General features: G+C 43.9%; 1 protein-coding gene across 3 annotated transcripts in view; it reads right to left on the bottom strand.

The window, feature by feature from the left end:
* Positions 1-17,813, bottom strand: part of LOC144693322 (fibulin-7-like) — a 46,407-nt gene that overhangs the window by 17,620 nt on the left and 10,974 nt on the right. For 2 of the 3 annotated variants that reach the window (XM_078563118.1, XM_078563119.1), the window contains exons 2-3: positions 10,070-10,226; positions 5,341-5,511 (exon numbers count right to left, since the gene is read on the bottom strand). In XM_078563118.1, coding sequence (XP_078419244.1) covers positions 5,341-5,511; positions 10,070-10,226 — 328 coding nt within the window. Of the gene's footprint in view, positions 1-2,086; positions 2,213-5,340; positions 5,512-10,069; positions 10,227-17,813 lie in introns of all 3 variants that reach the window. The other variant, XM_078563116.1, reaches the window with a different exon arrangement.

Below are 17,813 nucleotides of genomic sequence, written 5' to 3'. Positions count from 1 at the left end.
AAAAAGGTTTGGGAGTCTTTTACGCCAGCTAAAATAAGGCGGCACAAGGATGGTAGAAAAGGCCTACCACCTGGACCACGGCTGAATTTACCAGCAGATTCTGCTGGGGAAATATATATATCATCGTGGCTACTTCCTAAAATTCTAAAACTGGACAATGACCTTTTAAAATGACTGAAGCCATATCTTGCTGTGACCTTCAAACAATAGGAGCTAACATAGCACTATCGAAGAAATTTGCACCTTGTTATCTCTGAAGAGATGCCAACGATCCTGTGGGCTACAGAGACCGGATTCAAAGGGAATTATACAAAGGCCATCTACATCTCATAAGCCAGGCCTGGCCACTGGAGCCTACTAGTCTGCTAGGACAAGTAGCCTTGCAACCTTCCTTTGTAATTCTTAATGTTGGGAACATTAATATCCGGAACCCAACAAAGGAATAGGTACCCTTTGCCACCTCTCCACTTGGGCTGTGACATGACCCCTAGCTGAAGGAACCTGTAATATTACCTTGTAGAGCTGCAAAGCTGTCTGCCATCTTCCATCTAGCAAGCAGCAGCTCAGAAAAAGGGTCCAGGTTTGAATGCCTGCCCCCCTGACCCACACTCTTTCTACTGGGACTTCTGAACTTCTATATCATTGCCTACAAGGCTAATTCATCTCTGTGCACCTTTCTTATCATGGAAGTCACCTCTACCGGAAAAGTGAATCATCCAGCATCAGTCTTCAACCTGCCAACCTCTGTGAAGGAATGCACCATTGGATTTCGATTCTGAACTTGCGTGAAACAATAATTCTTTTCCCTGCAAAATCTCTCTCTCTCTCTGTCCCTCTTTTATTGTATGAATGCACCAGGGACTACATTGCAACATCCCCTTCCCATGTTTTGAGTGTGTGCGAATAAACTAGCCCTGTGAGATTACCCAATCTTGAGATTGCTGTGGGATTATTTGGATCACACCAAAACTGAGGGGTTGGTAAATGCACCACTGTTATAAAGAGGGACCTCAAAATCAAAATACCTTTCTGTTTACGGATGGGTAGAGAGAGGAGAAATCAGGTCTGTTTAAATTAAACCCCCTTCTGTCCGTAACAACATTTTTAAAAGTCCTTTTTGCACCTTCAATGATTGATTCTGAGAGCAGGGAGCCTTTACAATTCTAGCCATGACTGTGGCATTACCCCTCTGCCATATGATGTCCCGACTTACAGTGCTGATTCTCAGAACCCACAAGTTATGTATTCACACCAAGCTGTGATTCATATTCCACTGTGAATGGAGCAGGAACAAAAAAAAAAATCACCATATTATTTTTATATTAACTCAATGTCAAAAGAGCGGACTATACTGTGGCACCTAAAAGGAGGCATGGGAAACTGGCCCTGATAATAACTGCAAGTTTCGAAGAGAGCAAGGGGAAGGGTTTGTGATTGGGAAGCAAGCTTCCTATGCACCAATGATTGACCTCCTTTTCACACTGGACAGTCACCAATTGGTCATGTGATGCTTGATTGGACACGCAGAGATGGTGGGGGATGGAGATAGCAGACCCCCTCAGTTTGCATTCTGCCTCCCTCACCCCACTGAGATCCAGCCCATGGTAATATTCTGGAGTTGAGACAGTGGTAGAGAGAGGGAGTGATTTAGGAGCAAAGTGCCTGAGGGTAAGGAAAAAAAAACATTGACATTTCTAAAGCACCTTTCACGACCACAGGGAATCCCGAAGCACTTTACATCCAATGAAGTGCTTTAGAAATGTAGTTCCCTGTTGTAATGTAGGAAATGCAGCAGCCAATTTGCCCACAGCAAGCTCCCACAAAGAAACAACCTTCATCGGGTTTTGCTGATGTTGGTTGAGGAAAACGTTTTGGTCAAGAGAATTCCCCTGCTCTTCTTTTACGTCCAGTTGAGGGGACAGATGGGAAGCCAGTTTAACATTTAAGCTGAAAGACAGCAGCTCCGAGGGTGCAGCACTCCCTCAGTACCGCACTGGGCTATGGCCCGGAGTTCGCATTCAGCTTCACTCCTCACAAGCCCATAGGATTGGGACTGTGCCGAGGTTAAACAATCTCGAAGACTTACGTGAGTTTGAGGCAAGGTGGCAGTTATAGCCAGCCCAACCAGCATGGCAGAGACAGGCATATCGGTTTACATCATCCACGCAGATCCCACCATTGAGACAAGGATTACTGGCACACTCATTTACATCTGAGGGAAGAGAGTGTAAGCAATGGGCACCATTAGAATTGAAGCTGGCACTGTACCCTTGAACTGGTAAACAACAACTTACATTTATGCAGCTCCCTTAACATAGTAAAAAGTCCCCAAGGCACATCACAGGAGAAAATTTGACACTGAGTCACATAAGGATGCATCAGGGTGGATGACGAGATCGGTTTTAAGTATCATGTTAATAGGAGAGAGAGGGGTGAGAGAGGTTTAAAAGAGGCATTTCCTTTGTTTAGGGGCCAGATAGCTAAAGGTGCAATTGGTAATGGTGGAAGAAAGGGATGTACAAGATCTGAGGAGGCTGAGGGATGACTTAATTGAGTTGCACAAGAGTATGAGGGGCCTAGATAGAGTAGGCAGGGACGCCCTGTTTCCCCTAGTGGAGAGTCAATCACCAGGGGGCACAAACTTAAGGTGATTGGTAGAAAGCTTAGGGGAGGACTTGAGGAAAAAACTTCTTCACCCAGAGGGTGGTGGGTGTTTGGAATTCACTGCCTGGTTTGGTGGTGGAGGCAGAAACCCTCAACTCATTTAAAAAGGTACCTGGATCTGCACCTGAAGCACTGTAACCTGCAAGGCTTCGGACCAGGTGCTGGAAAGTGGGATTAAAAGGGACAGCTAGTTTTTTTAAAAGTTCTTTTTCAGCTGACACAGGCACGATGGGCTGAATGGCCTCTTTCTGTGCTGTAACTTTTCTATGGCTCTAAGAGGTCAGGATTAGAAGAGCACAGAGATCCAGGAAGGTTGCAGGCAATTACAGAGATAGACAGGCAGTTGCCATGGAGGGACCTGAACATTAGCACAAGAATTGTAAATGTAGCTAATGTAGATAAGCAAGCACAGGAGCTGATAGGCGAACAGGGCTGGATGGATGTGTGGTCCTCAACAAAATTCATTCAGCACCACAGCTGGAAAGAATAGGCCCAATTTTTTTAAAAATTCATTCATGGGATGTGGGTGTCATTGGCCAGGCCAGCATTTATTGCCCATCCCTAGTTCAGAGGGCATTTTAAGTCAACCACATTGCTGTGGGTCTGGAGTCACATGTAGGTCAGAAATGGCAGGTTTCCTTCCCTAAAGGACATTAGTGAACCAGACAGGTTTTTACGACAATGGTTTCATGGTCATCATTTGACCTTTAATTCCAGATTTTTTTTATTGAATTCAAATTCCACCATCTGCTGTGGTGGGATTTGAACCCCTGTCCCCAGTGCATTGCTCTGGGTCTCTGGGTTACTAGTCCAGTGGCAAAGCCAATATGCCATCACCTTCCCCTCATGTGGAACCAACGGTGGGGGGCAGTTATGCACCTCTGGATGGCCCAGAGAGTAGGTGGGGTACATCATGAGCAACAGAGCCCATGCAGGCTCAACAAGACAGCAGGAAATAAGAGGTGATGGTTCAGCCTAAGACATAGGCCAGGAACCTGCCAAGCCTGCTCACGCTCCTTCCATTACACGTATGTGATCGAGGACTTTCTCACATTAATGACATTACCGGTGATGGAGCAGAATCGGCACTAAGAAAATTGCCAACCATGATTTTGTGGTCAATGTTAGGACTGACAGTGTTGAACAAGGTAGTGTGCCAGCAGTAACTCAGGGCAGGGGTGGGTGAGCATGAAGGAAGTCTGCTGCAATCCAGTCCCTGAAGCCTCAGCAACTCAATTAAAAAGCTGTTGCTTCTATAGTGCCTTTCACAACCTCAGGGTGTCCCAAAGCATGATACAGCCAATGACTAGTATGTTGTGCTAGTACAACAGTACTTCTAGCTGTTGTAGTATAAGGAAGAGTGGCAGTGGATATAAACATAGCAAGATGTCATAGAAACATGTAAAAAATAGGAGCAGGAATAGGCCATTTGGCCCCTCAAGCCTACTCCACCATTCAATATGATCATGGCTGATCTAACTCAATGCTATACTCCCACTCTCTCTCATATCATATCCCTTGACACCTTTAGTGTCTAGAAATCCATTTCCTTCTTAAATATATTCAGTGACTTGGCCTCCACAGCCTTCTATGATTGTCATTATTACTGATGGTTAGCTTTATATTCCAGATGTATTAATTGAATTTAAATTCCACCAGCTGCTGTGGTGGGATTTGAACCCACATCCCTAGAGGATTAGTTTGGGCCTCTGGATCACTAGTCCAGTGACATTACCAGTATGCCACCATCACCCCATGTGTATACATGTGTTTGTCTCAATGTCAACTCCTGTACATGGACAGTGCAACAGGGGACAATTCCCACATGAATATTAGCATATGTGTTTCTGCTCCTTTAGGGTAGATGGTGGTATAGGAGTAATGTCATTGGACTAACAATCCAGCAGCCCAGGCAAATGCTCTGGTGACAGAGGTTTCAAATCCCACCATGGCAGCTAGTGGAATTTAAATTCAATTCCTAAAATCTGGAATATAAAGCTAGTCTCAGTAATGTAACCATGAAACTATCATCGATTGTTGTAAAAAAAAAACCCATCTGGTTCATTAATGTCCTTTAGGAAAGGAACATCTCCCATTCTTACCTGGTCTGGCCTAAGTGACTCCTAAGTTGATTCTTAACTGCACTCTGAAATGGCCTAGCAAGGCACTCAGTTCAAGGGCATTAAAGGATGGGCAATGCTGGTCTTGTTGGCAATGCTCTTGCCCCGTGAGAGGATAAAAAAATAGCTAGACAATGTTATAAAGGTGGTTACTGTAATTAAGGTGTTACTGAAGAGAGACACTGTAATGGGAGGCAAGAGCTTACCAAAATATCACAAAGTAATTCAAGAAGATTGAACACTTCAGAAGCTGCAGTTATAATTATGAAACTGGTCTATGCTTGCCAGTCAGTATAATAAAATGGGTTACTTTAGTTCAAAGGCGGCCTTCAAACTGGGTGGTGTTAAAACGAGGTTCCCTGTGGTTGTAAAGGAATTACTGCCCTAGGAGGTTGTGGTAATGGAGCAGGAATAATATATATAATTCCATTGCTGATGCAGCAGAACATCAGGAATACCCCAGTGCTTAATACTTTAAAACCAGTAGAATCTTGCAATGCTTCTGGCTTGCAATATAAATATTTACCCTTTACCTCACTCGGTGCAGAACACTTACTTTTACAGAATGGAAGCTGTCCACTCCAACTCTTGTCTTTGAGGCACACCCTGCTATTTGATCCCACCAATACAAACCCAGGATCGCAGGCAAAGTGCACCTCATGGCCAACTAAGTATCTGCTCCCAAATTTTTTCCCATTATTCGGCGCGTGGAGTTTGGGACATGTTTCTGTGGAAACAAAACATAGAAAGAGTTGAAACCACATGGTACCACAGTTAGTGAAAGCTAGTTCCTGGTCAGTGTGACGGCCTTAGAAAGAAATAGGAAGAACATCAAATAACAACTTTCACAACCTCCCCATATCTCAAAGTGCTTTACAGCCAATTAAGTGGTTTTATTTTTTGCAGTTTACTCCCTGCTGTGATGTAGGAATTGTGACAACCCATTTGCACACAGCAAGATCCAATAAACAATGAGATAAATGACTAGGCAATCTGCTTTAATGATGTTGGTTGAACAATAAACATTGTTAATCGTAACCGAACTGAAACACAAATCAGGTTCGAGGGCCTGAATGGCCTACTGAAGGAAACAGTTGTCATTTCTAAAAAGGCCCAGCTCAAATTTTGAGATTATGCCCTTTTATTCTAGATTGTTCCTCGGTATCTAACCTATCCAATTCCTTTAGCTTTTTAAAACATCAGTTAGATCACTCATGTATCTTTCTAAACTCAAGAGGCTACAAGCCAAGCATGAATAATCCAGAGATTATGACTTCACGATAGAGGGATTTTTGGTCTCTCAGGGAATTGAGGAATACGGGGAATGGGCAGGGAAATGAAGTGAAGTTAAAGCCCAAGATCAGCCATGATGGTATTGAATGGTGAAGCAGGCTCAGTGGATCACGTGATCTACTCCTGCTCCTCTTTCTTATGTTCTTTAGTTTAAATTCCGCTATTGTCGTTTGACGATTTGAATTCAGTTAATAAAATGTGGAAATGAGAGTTGGTAACAGCAAAAGTGAGCATTCAGATTTTGAATTGTCATAAAAGCCCATCTGGTTCATTGGTGTCCTCTAGGAAAGGAAAGCTGTCGGCCTTGCATGGTCTGGACTATATGTGGCTCCAGTCCCACACCAACGTGGTTGACTCTTAATTGTCCTCTGAGGTAACCTAGAAAGCCACTCAGTTGGCTTATACCACTTGGCAACTAGGAGTGGCCAGCCTTGCCAGTGACATCTACATCTAAAGAATTAATTAAAATAAAAGGAGCTGTATTGAGATGGTCTTAAGCTTACCTCATGTATCTGCCTCTTATGAATTCAGGGCCAGGGTGGTCTTCTGGACCAGCTTTGATTGCCTCAGTGAGCTGGCAGAGAGGAATTTCCCAAATATTTTCCTAAACTGGCCTTTTTTAAAAAAAAACCTGTTTCCCTGCCTTTCTCAGGAGATCATGTGGGCTCTGGAGGGCGTGGCGATTGTATATATTGTGCTACACAAGGAATTGCAATTGTGGGGGTCAGGCTGGATGGACCCAAGGTTAATTCTTCCCTTGGTCTGTCATTGTTTGTGTGTTTCTTAACCAACTGGAAAGGCTGGTCATCAGTCTGGGTGACATTTAAATTCATATGCCGGAGGCAAAAGGCACATGTCTAGCTTGCTATGCCACTTATTCTCTTTAATTCAAAGCTTTCTGAAAGCCACTTATCGGCAATTAGTAACAGTAAAAGTGAACATGCAGATGTTGAATCGTCATAAAATCACATCTGGTTCATTGCTGCCTTTGAGGGAAGGAAAACTGCTGGCCTTACCTGGTCTGGCCTATTCACAATTTAAGCAAATTCCCAATGTAAGAAGATCTGTGCTGACTCCTAATCAACTCTGCTCATTAGCTGTGTTATAACAAGCAACTTCTTAACCTTCTGTTGCTCTATCTGGTGGCTTTACCAGGTGATCCTATGGCTCATGCTCCCCCTCCTCAAAGAGTGAAACAGGAAGATGCTTCACATTGGTGCGTTATGGAATACAAAGTACTGTCTAACACGCTGTGGATCAATTGGTGATTGTTATGCACAAATCGGCTTATTTTTCCTTAATCAATGATAATCAGTTATACCACCGGAAACTACGAAAGGAGATTTAGAAACATCACAGAAATACTGTGATAAAAACAAAAAACTACTGCGGATGCTGGAAATCCAAAACAAAAACAGAATTACCTGGAAAAACTCAGCAGGTCTGGCAGCATCGGCGGAGAAGAAAAGAGTTGACGTTTCCACGCAAACTGGAGGAACAGCACCTCATCTTCCGACTAGGCACTTTACAGCCTTCCGGACTGAATATTGAATTCAACAACTTTAGATCTTGAACTCCCTCCTCCATCCCCACCCCCTTTCCGTTTCTTCCCCCTCCCTTTTGTTTTTTCCAATAATTTATATAGATTTTTCTTTTCCTACCTATTTCCATTATTTTTAAATCTATACCTGTAATGCCCTGTCAGTCTTTCCACCCCACCCCCACTATAGCTGTACCTTGAGTGTCCTGCCATCCATTCTTAATTAGCACATTCTCTTAGATAATATCACCACCTTCAACACCTCTTTGTTCCTTTGTCTGTGACATCTTTTGATTATCTGTTCCTATCACTGCTTGCTTGTCCCTACTACCCCACCCCCCCCCCCCAACTTCTCTCCCCCCACCCCCCCAACCTTAAACCAGTTTATATTTCACCCCTCTCCTAATTTTACTCAGTTCTGTTGAAAGGTCATGAGGACTCGAAACGTCAACTCTTTTCTTCTCTGCCGATGTTGCCAGACCTGCTGAGTTTTTCCAGGTAATTCTGTTTTTGTTTCAGAAATACTGTGGCTGTATCATGAAGTTGCTACAGAAAGATGATCTGAAGGTGTCGGACTTGGTTTGCTGGTAGTCCTGTCATCCTGAATCAGAAAGTTGTGCAGAGACTCATTAAAGACAAGTGTAGATGAGACTCTAATAGATAAGAAAACAGCAGCCTTGTTAAACAAATACTTTGCATTTGTTTTTACAGTGAAAGAAGGTGACAAAGTAACAAGATAAAAATAAGCCAAGGAGGGGAACTTAGGTGAATTTACTATGAATAAACAAAAAAAGGATAACGGAGAAAGTAAAGGGACCCAAGAGACACAAACTTCCGAGACCTGATTCTTTCTACCACAGAGTATTAAAAAAGAGGGGAAAATGCAGATAGGCTTTAGACAACTTTTCAACAGATTCAAGAGATTAGGCCTTTGGACTGGAAAATTACCACTCCATTATTTAAGATGGGAGGGAAGGAAACCAGCTAACTACAGACCTATCAGCTTAACATCAATTGTGGGAAATTACTAGAATCAGTTATCAGAGACAGAGTGACAGAGCATCTGGACAAGTATCAATTGGTCAAAGCAAGTCAGTATGGATTTGTGAAGTCAAGGCCATATCTAACTGATTATTTTTAAGAGGTCACTAGCATGGCCATAGGAATGTTGTGCATCTGGACTTCCAAAAGACGTTTGACAAGATTTTAATAAGAGGTTACTAGCAAAAACATCTCTTGTGATAAATTTCAGCTCCATTAGATAATTTGATATTTCTCTCTACTTTTCATGCCCCCTTTTCTCTCTGGCTCGGTTGTAGGGTGGCCGAGTTGCACTATTAGTAATAGAGTTGAACTACAGACCTTTAAGTGGAAACATTAAGTTTATTTACAATATACTCATCAGCAACTACACGTGTGCTTTTATCTCTACACTGACTGCTGAGGTAGTCTGCACTACACTCTTATCGGTTACAGATCACATGTGATCTTTCCTAACAAGTATTATTCCTAAAAGGTACATTAGACACTAAATAAAACCATAGTTACTACAGGCTCTGGACCTGCTTTTAAACCATTCACCTCAAACATTTTCCAGGTCTGGCGAAAGGTATTTGACTTGAAACATCAGCCCTATGGGGGGGCTATGTGGGCTGTGTGTGTGTGCGTGTGTCAGTTAATTGGAGCCTGCATTCTTCTTGGCCTTTGGGGCCATGTCTTCACTGGAGCAGTCCTGGGCTGCAGTCACAGCTGCAGCTTACATATGGTGCTCTGTGTGAGGAAGCAGTGAGGTAACAGCGTGGCGGGCAAATCAGAGGCCGCCCGCCAGTGAGACGCCATGTTTCCTGAGGCTGCGTAATTAATGAGGTGGGAAGGGGACAATACGGCGTGAAAAGCCGCCATTGCGGCCGGCGGGTAAAATGTCCTTTCTCCGGCCTGCTACCGCACTTTGTGCGAATCTGGGACAATTCTGCCCTAGGCTGTATTCCCTCGAGTACAGGAGATTAAAATTAATTGAGGTGTTTAACTTGATTAAAGGAATTGATATGATAAATAGAGATGGGGTAAAACTACGTCCTCTGGTAGGGGAGTCCAGAAAAAAGTGGCAAAACCTTAAAATTAAACGTAGCCTGTTAAGGGGTGATGTCAGGAAACACTTCCTCACACAAAATGGTAGTTGGAATCTGGAACTTCCTCCTCAACAAAGCTGGTGAGGCTTTGTCAATGGAATATTTCAAACTGAGATTGATGGATTTTTGTTAGGCAAGGATATTAAGGGTTACAAAACCAAGGCAAGTAATGGAGTTAAGATAAAACCATGGTCTTATTGAATGGTGGAACAGACTTGAGGGGCTATGTGGCCCCTCTTTTCCTACATTCCTATGGGGAGGGCCTGAGGCAGAGAGCAAGGATTGCCTCGCTCTGATGTCTGGTCATGTTTTGTGTAATTTACCATTGTGCTTGGAAGCCTGCTTGTTCACTGTGTTCTGCAGGAGACTGAGCTTCCTCTTCATCATGCGAATCCCTTGCGTGTACTGGGCTTCCTGAGCAGAGAGCAGTTTCTGCATCTGGCGGATGGCACTTAATACCTGCTGCTTGCTGGGACAGCCCTGCAAAAAGAAAGCATAGTATAGGTACCATACGTAATTTCTGCCACATCCCCTTTGTACACAAATAGACAAAGAAGAGGCCCTTTCAAAAGGAGTTTGCTGGACTTGTGAAGTGTGATGAATTCCCAAACACCGAATCTAAAGAGAATCAAAATATTCAATTTCTGCCAATATTGAACAATAAGCCACTTGCTTAAAGGGACCATCATGAAGATTCTTGCTGGCATGTCTAGCAAATTATCACTTAATTGACATGCACATGATTGTGTTAATTAGGTGTCAGTCATGGCTTGGTTGGGAAGGCTGGGGTTCAGGTTCCATTCTGGAGGCCCGAGCACAAAATGTGGACCAACACCCAATGTGGCCCTGAGGAGGCGATGCACTAATGGTGGTGTCATCTTTCAGATAAGATGTTAGACCTAGGCTCCACGTGCCGTCTCAGGTGGATGCAAAAGAAGCCACAGCACTATTTCCGCGAAGAGCAGGGGAATTTTCCCCCCTCCCCCACAGTGTTTTGACCAATATTTATCCCTTAACCAATGTCACTAAAACACTGGTCATTATCACCTTGCCACTGTCATCAAGTTGAGGGTTGTAAATACTGTAAAAAAATAGAACAAATTCCTTTTTCAGCTACATCAAACACCCTTAACTCAGGAAACAGTGTGGAATATAACTCCTTCCATTCCATCCTAACAATTCATTCAAGTCCTATTCTTCCTATTCCAACACTGCCACTCGTCCTATTGCACCAGGACTGTAACGTGCCACGTGTTCTACTGCACCAATGGAATACTTTCAATTCCCGCAACAACTAATCTTGTGGCTCCTCTGAAAGAATGTCAATTTTGGCCAAATGCATAGGATATTTCTGCATTGTGACTCTTGCTCACTACAATGACACTGCCCAAACTCTTCACAGAGGGACCCCTATAGAGGCAACAGAGTCATTCCTCTGATGGGGGGAAACTAGTCAAAGTCACTCTTATTGATATCTGGAGCCTAGACGCACACATTTCTTCCTGAAAATAAAACAAAAGCCTAAAAATTTTGCGAATCCTTTGACTTACCATCAGTAATGTTAACAGAGTAGCAATTTAAACATATGCATAAATAGACACACAATACGATACAATAATAGTAGAATATGTATAATGCAATATACATGCAAACAAACACCCACACTAACTTTACTCAATTCTTATTTAATTAAAGGCTTGACAACAATGCTCTTCAAGAACTTAAAAGACAAAACTATTTTAATGCAAGCGCACAATTAGTGTGGAATTAGATCTGAAAATTATACAGGAGAGGGGGGATTGGTTTACTTTGGAAATGGAATGCTTCCAATCTTTCAAAAAACCCAGGTATTTGTACTTAAATCTAAATCCTTTGTAAATTGTGTTTTACTGTACTCAAGGTGAGCGCACAGGGCTGCAGAGTCTACAAGTTCACTGTGATAGACTGTTTGACTGTACAATGCCATCGATTCTGAAATCATTACAATAGGTGTTGTCCTTTAAGTTAATGAGTGAAACAGCAGGCTATTCAGCCCATCTGACTTCATTCCAATACTAATAGCTTCTCATTACATATGTCATTACATACGAGTGGGGCCTCTGTCTAACATATTTCCCTGTTATGACACACAGGTCATCCAGCCTGTCCCACACAGCTGTGATATCCTATACATCAAAATGTAAAGACTCTCCACCAATCCATGCAATCTTCTGGAAGCGACGAAATAAAAAAAAGGTCAAAACTCATGCAATTATGGAAGGGAAATAAAATCTTTAAAATTTCTCTCTGACCCCCCTCATGTGACCAAAATTAGTCCAGGAGAATAACCTCCAATTAATTAATGTTACCAGGTACCAACGTATCCAAGGTGATCTCGGCCTAGCCTGCTCTCACCTGAAGGACAGCAGCAACAAGCCCCTCAGTCCGGCTTTGGCTTGGATTTGTGCTTAGGCCCTGGTACGATTGCACAAACCCATTAGCTTTTGGCATTAAGCTTATAGCATTTCCAACTAAGCTAAGGTGTCATTATCCCTGAGTCAAGTCGGCACTGGCATTTGAGTAGGTTCAAACACACCTCCTCCCACTCTCGGAGAAACATCTTAAATAAAATAACATTCTGCAAAATTTGAACAAAGTTTTTACTGAGCAGGCATTTGTTAAATTTATACAGACGTTTAAAAATCTCACTAACATACAGTCACGTAGTGTTGACCTCCCATTCTTGGCTTGTACCAGCAAAAGGAAGGCATCCAGTAAAGGTCAGGCAAGGCTCCAATGATATATTGCTTACATGTACAGTCTGGTATTGAACAGAATTCCATTGAACAGGAAGGGGCTTGAATTCATGGCAGTTGGAGAAACGCGGAGACCCTGGAGGGTTGTCGTGCTGACGGAGGTTACAAAGATAGGGAGGGGCAAGGCCATGGAGGGACATGAGCACAAGGGTGAGAATTTAAAAATCTGAGTCACTGCAATTCTTGCAAACCCCTGATTTCCTTCACCCCACCAAAGGGGGCTGTGCCTTCAACTTTTTAGGTCCTAGGCTCTGGAATTGGAGGGAGGTGGTGGCATAGCGATAATGTCACTGGATTAGTAATCCAGAGACCCAGTCTAATACTCTGGGGACATGGGTTCAAATCCCACTAAGGCAGCTAGTGGAATCTAAATTCAATTAATAAAGCTGGTCTCAGTAATGGTGACCATGACAACCATCATTGGGTGTTGTCAAAATCCATCACTAACATCCTTTAGGGGAATAAATCTGCCATACTTACCTGGTCTGGCCTACATGTGACTCCAGACCCTAAGCAATGTGGTTGACTCTTAACTGTCCCATGCAATGGCCAAGCAAGCTACTCATTTCAAAGGCAATTAGGGATGGGCAACAAATGCTGGCCTCATCAGTAAAACCCACATCTCATGACAAAAAAAAGATTCCCTCTTTCAATGTTACTTACTCTCCCCTTAAAACCCACCCTTGTCCTAATATCTACTTTTGTGACTCGGTGTCAATGATGTCTGATACTGCTCCTGTTACACACCTTGGAGTGGTTTACTACAATAAAGCCACGATATAAATGAAAGTTGTTGTTGGACCGCATTTCCCGATCTCAGCCAAGGCAAATGGACTATAAATTGGCACCTATTTTAGGGAAGAGTTAAAAAACCTAACATTGCTACACCTGACCATCATCGAGCAACTCCTGCTGAAAAAATGCAGCTATGAAAGTGTCAGGAGAATAGAACCAAGCTTGGCTGTATTGCTGAAAATTAAACACTTATGATGACTGGCTATTTGGCCAAGGCCTCGTAGTAAACAGCTGAAGAATATGAATTGTATGGGCCAGACATTGAAAAAGGAGAGCTTTAAAATAAACCAAAGTTTGAAAGCTTGTTTTGAAGGAATTCACTTGGTCCCCCTCCCCTCAAATTTAACTCACTTGAGTGAGTTGTTTAGTCACCTACATTTTTATCTGCTTCTCTCAAGGTTACATATTATAATGGTAGATGATGGGCAGTGGTGTAGTGCTGCCGAAGTGAGCCAGAGCACTGCTCCAGCACCTCCTCTAACCAGCAACAACCCTGCAACTCCCCCCAAACAGCCCCGGCCCACCACTCCCTCCCACCCCCGAGCCAGAGGAACTCGCCACCACTGCCGCTGCCGTGGAACTAAAGTTCTCGGCAGGCTGCAGCCTCTCTAAAGATCCTTTGCGCATGCGCCTGCCGGGAACTGGCCACCATATGCGTGGTTTGTCTTCTATCATTCCTTCGGCTGGGGGATGGCCATGCGCACGTGCACAGAGAAAATAAAAGGCCTTAAAGGGCCCAAACCCCAGCCAAATGGCACAAAACTACAGGTCAGGTGACCTGAGCAGGAGCGACGTTATAGAGGAGACGGCCTACTGAGCAGCACATAGCAAGGGGGTCAGGAGAAAGGTCCCAGGAACTTCCAGGAGTAAAGTAAGGAAAGTGCTGCAAAGGGAGCAGACTCGAAGCAAAGTGGGCTTGAAAGCAGCTGTGAAGATCTGACTCCTCACTGCTGGCTATCTATGGGTACCTCAGAGCAGTGGTGTCCTGCTTGACACAGCCCTGAAGATCTGAAAGTGTGTTTTGAAGGTGAAGCATGGGTGTGTGAGGAGAGTGCACCAACGGGTGTTAATGACACTAAGGATAGATTAGCATCACCAGACCCGCGACTCTACCGCCTAGAAGGGCAAAGGCAGCAAACGCATGGGAACGCCACCAAGTTCCCCTCCAAGCCTCACACCATCCTGGCTTGGAATGATATCACTGCTCCTGGGTCAAAATACTGGAACTCCCTTTGTAACAGCACTGGGGTGGGGGTTCCTACACCAGATGGACTGGAGTGGCTCAAGGAGGCAGCTCACCATCACCTTCAAGGACAATTAGGGGTGGGTAATAAGTACTAGCCTTGCAGTGAAGCTCACATCTCATTCATGAAAGAATAAAAAAATTCTCTAGACATAGTTTCAAGCTCTCCCCTGCCTGGATAACATTACCTTAGTGAGACGATTCTGAATGTTTCTTGTATTTCATTGGATTTGAAGTACTGTGTGTTAGCCTGGGTGTATGAAAGGCACTACATATATGTAGCAATGGTTTTCTTTCTTAAGATTTTGCTCAATTTTTTTGGACAAATTGTATTCTATATTTATATTGAATATCGAAACATGCTTGAGGTGCTAAATAGCCGACTCCTCTTCCTTCAAGATGGTATACGTCTACCAAATTGCATGGCATGGGGACCACAACGGCAGGGAAAGGGATGTCTGAAAATCCAACTGAATTGAATGCTCTGTTTCCAATGGTGCTTGTCCAAGGCTTTAGCTCACCCAGTAATGGATCAGCTCTCCAAATCTTCATAGTAATATCTCAAACCTCAAAATATCTATGGGTACCTCAGACATGACATCTTTTCCAACATTCTTCAGATTCAAGACCCTTTGTCAGAAAAACTGATTCATAAAGTTGTGCAAACACAAAAACTAAGCAGATTGCTGACCCCATTTATGACATGAGGCCTACAAATGCCCTCCAGTACAAAGTTCAGCTCTTTAAAATGAGATGCCACAAATGCCCTCATAACACATTTCAAACTTCAGCTTTCCAGCCAATGAAGTATTTTTGAAGCATAGTCACTGTTGCAATGCAAGGAAACGTGATAACTAATGTGCACACAGCAAGCTCGCACAAACAGCAACGTGATAATGACCAGATAATTTGTTTTAGTGACGTTAGTTGAGGGATCAGTTTTGAGCAGGACACCAGGGAGAATGCCCCTGCTCTGTTACAAAATAGTGCAATTGGATCTCTTACATCCACCCGAGAGGCCAGACAGGTGCTTTGTTTAATGTATTATTCGAAAGATGGCACCTCCGACAGTGCAGCATTCCCTCAGTACCGTACTGGGAGCGCCAACCTGGATACTATGAACTTGCAACTCAGGTGAGAATGCTCGAACACTCAACTCAAGAGAATTGAAATCACTAAGATACATGTATTATACACATTATTAAAAAAGCCCCAGTAGCATTATACAGCTGTACAAATTACAAATATGGGGTGAATTTTAAGCACCCCCCAACATTGGTGTATTTGAAATCGGGTGAGGGGTGGGTGAGTTGGTGGGAGCAAGTAAAGTAAAGCTGGTAGCCAGCCCGCTGCCATCCAGTTTATGCCCAAGCTGACCCCCATATTACAGGGGGCATGAGCCAGGCATCAGCCAGCCCACCCGCGCTTAGGCCGATTAAGGATCTTATGTGGCTGATTAATAACCACTTAAGGATCTCATCCAGCTCAGCCACAATGTCTGGGGAAGGAAGGTGGCTAGCCCAGCAGGTTTTACTGCACGGGTAAAGGCTTGAAGGAGGGGGGCATACCACCTTTTGGGCAGGGTGGAACCCCTGTGCCCATCAGGGACACCCCCCCCTACAAGACAGTACCTCCGCTTTGTGCCTCCCCCACTTGCCTGTAAAACCCAACCCTCTCCCCCTACCTAACCCACTGGGATCTCCAATGCCTCTCCGACACAATTACGTTAAAGTCCAATATCCGTGTTCGTTCTTCCTTCCTGGGGCCTGTGTGCAGTGACAGCAGTGGCCACTACTGGCTTTTGGTGCTGCTGGGGCTACAGAGCTGCTGGCCAATCTGGTTGGCCAGCAGCTCTTGAGGGTGTGACTTCCCTGTCCCTGAGGGTCAGAAGTCCTAATCTCACCTCACTCAGGCTGCCCCCAGCATATTATCCCTGCACGACAGTCTGATTGAAGGAACGCGAGGTGGTGACTGATTTTTCGACTGGTGGGGGAGGCGGGGGCGGTGCAACGAATACATCCCCTGTAAAATTCGCCCTATGGACTGTGAACGTGCACATCTGCAAAGAGTGCCATGCTGGGCCCATCAAACAACTAGTGTGCACCATCTCCTTGACTCGTGGCAACTTTCACCTGAAAGCTTTAACAACCTGCAACTCCCTTGTTGTTAGGTAGAGAGATTTCCAGGACGTTTCCAACGTAGTCTGAGCACACTGCAGAGCACATGGCAGATCTGCTGAGGTGTGTAAAACATGACTTGAGTGGGGTTTGAAGAGATTCCCAAACGACTCCGTCAAGCACATCCTTAAGCAAAACAGACTAAATGGAATGCTCAGAATAGAAAAAAAAAGGTTTTGCTGTCAGCCCTTGCTTTGGCTAACGTGCCTAGACCCTATAACAAAAACCATAATTAAAAACATTGAACACTCGTCTCCCCAACACTTCCCACTGAAGAACCAACAGACAATCTGACCTTCAAATTTTATGCCCTAATTGTAACAAATGACAAAGTGAATCATTTAATTTTGTGTACAAAATGGCGCAGCCGTGAAGCTAAATATTTACATTGGAAGCTTTAGAAAGAGCCCTTTGTGGGTTTTCTTGGTTGGCTTGAAGCACCCACCCCATATGGATTCCACTGGCACACAGACCACATACAGACTGTATCAGGCCTGGCTGTCAATAGCACATGAGGCAATCTCTCAACCTGTTTGAGACCTTACAGAAAGCAGCAGTACTTCCATTTATGTAGCGCCTTTCACAACCTCAGGACATTCCAAAGCTTTTTACAATCAACAAAATACTTTTTGAAGTGTCATCAAGGTTGCAATTTAGAAACCACAAACACTCTCTGCACAGCAAGCTCTCACAAACAGCAACATGATAATAATTAGATAACCTGGTTTTTTTTTGTGACGTTGGTTGAGCAATAAATATTAGCCAGGACACCAGGAAGCACAAGTAAAAACGGAAAATGCTGGAAAATCTCAGCAGGCCTGGCAGCATCTGTGCAGACAGAGACAGAGTTAACATTTCGAGTCAGTATGAGCTCTGTAGAAAAGTCATACATACTCAAAACATTTGCTCAGTTTCTCTCTCTACATGTACTAGAGAGGGGAGCCGATGGCGTAGTGGTATTGTCACTGGACTAGTAATCCAGAGACCCAGGGAAATGCTCTGGCGTCCTGGGTTTGAATCCCACCATGGCAGATGGTGGAATTTGAATTCAATAAAA

This window comes from Cetorhinus maximus, chromosome 18 (assembly GCF_964194155.1).
Source record: "Cetorhinus maximus chromosome 18, sCetMax3.hap1.1, whole genome shotgun sequence".
NCBI lineage: Eukaryota > Metazoa > Chordata > Chondrichthyes > Lamniformes > Cetorhinidae > Cetorhinus > Cetorhinus maximus.
Note: the sequence above shows the minus strand (reverse complement) of the source record. Positions and strands in the feature narration are given on the sequence as shown.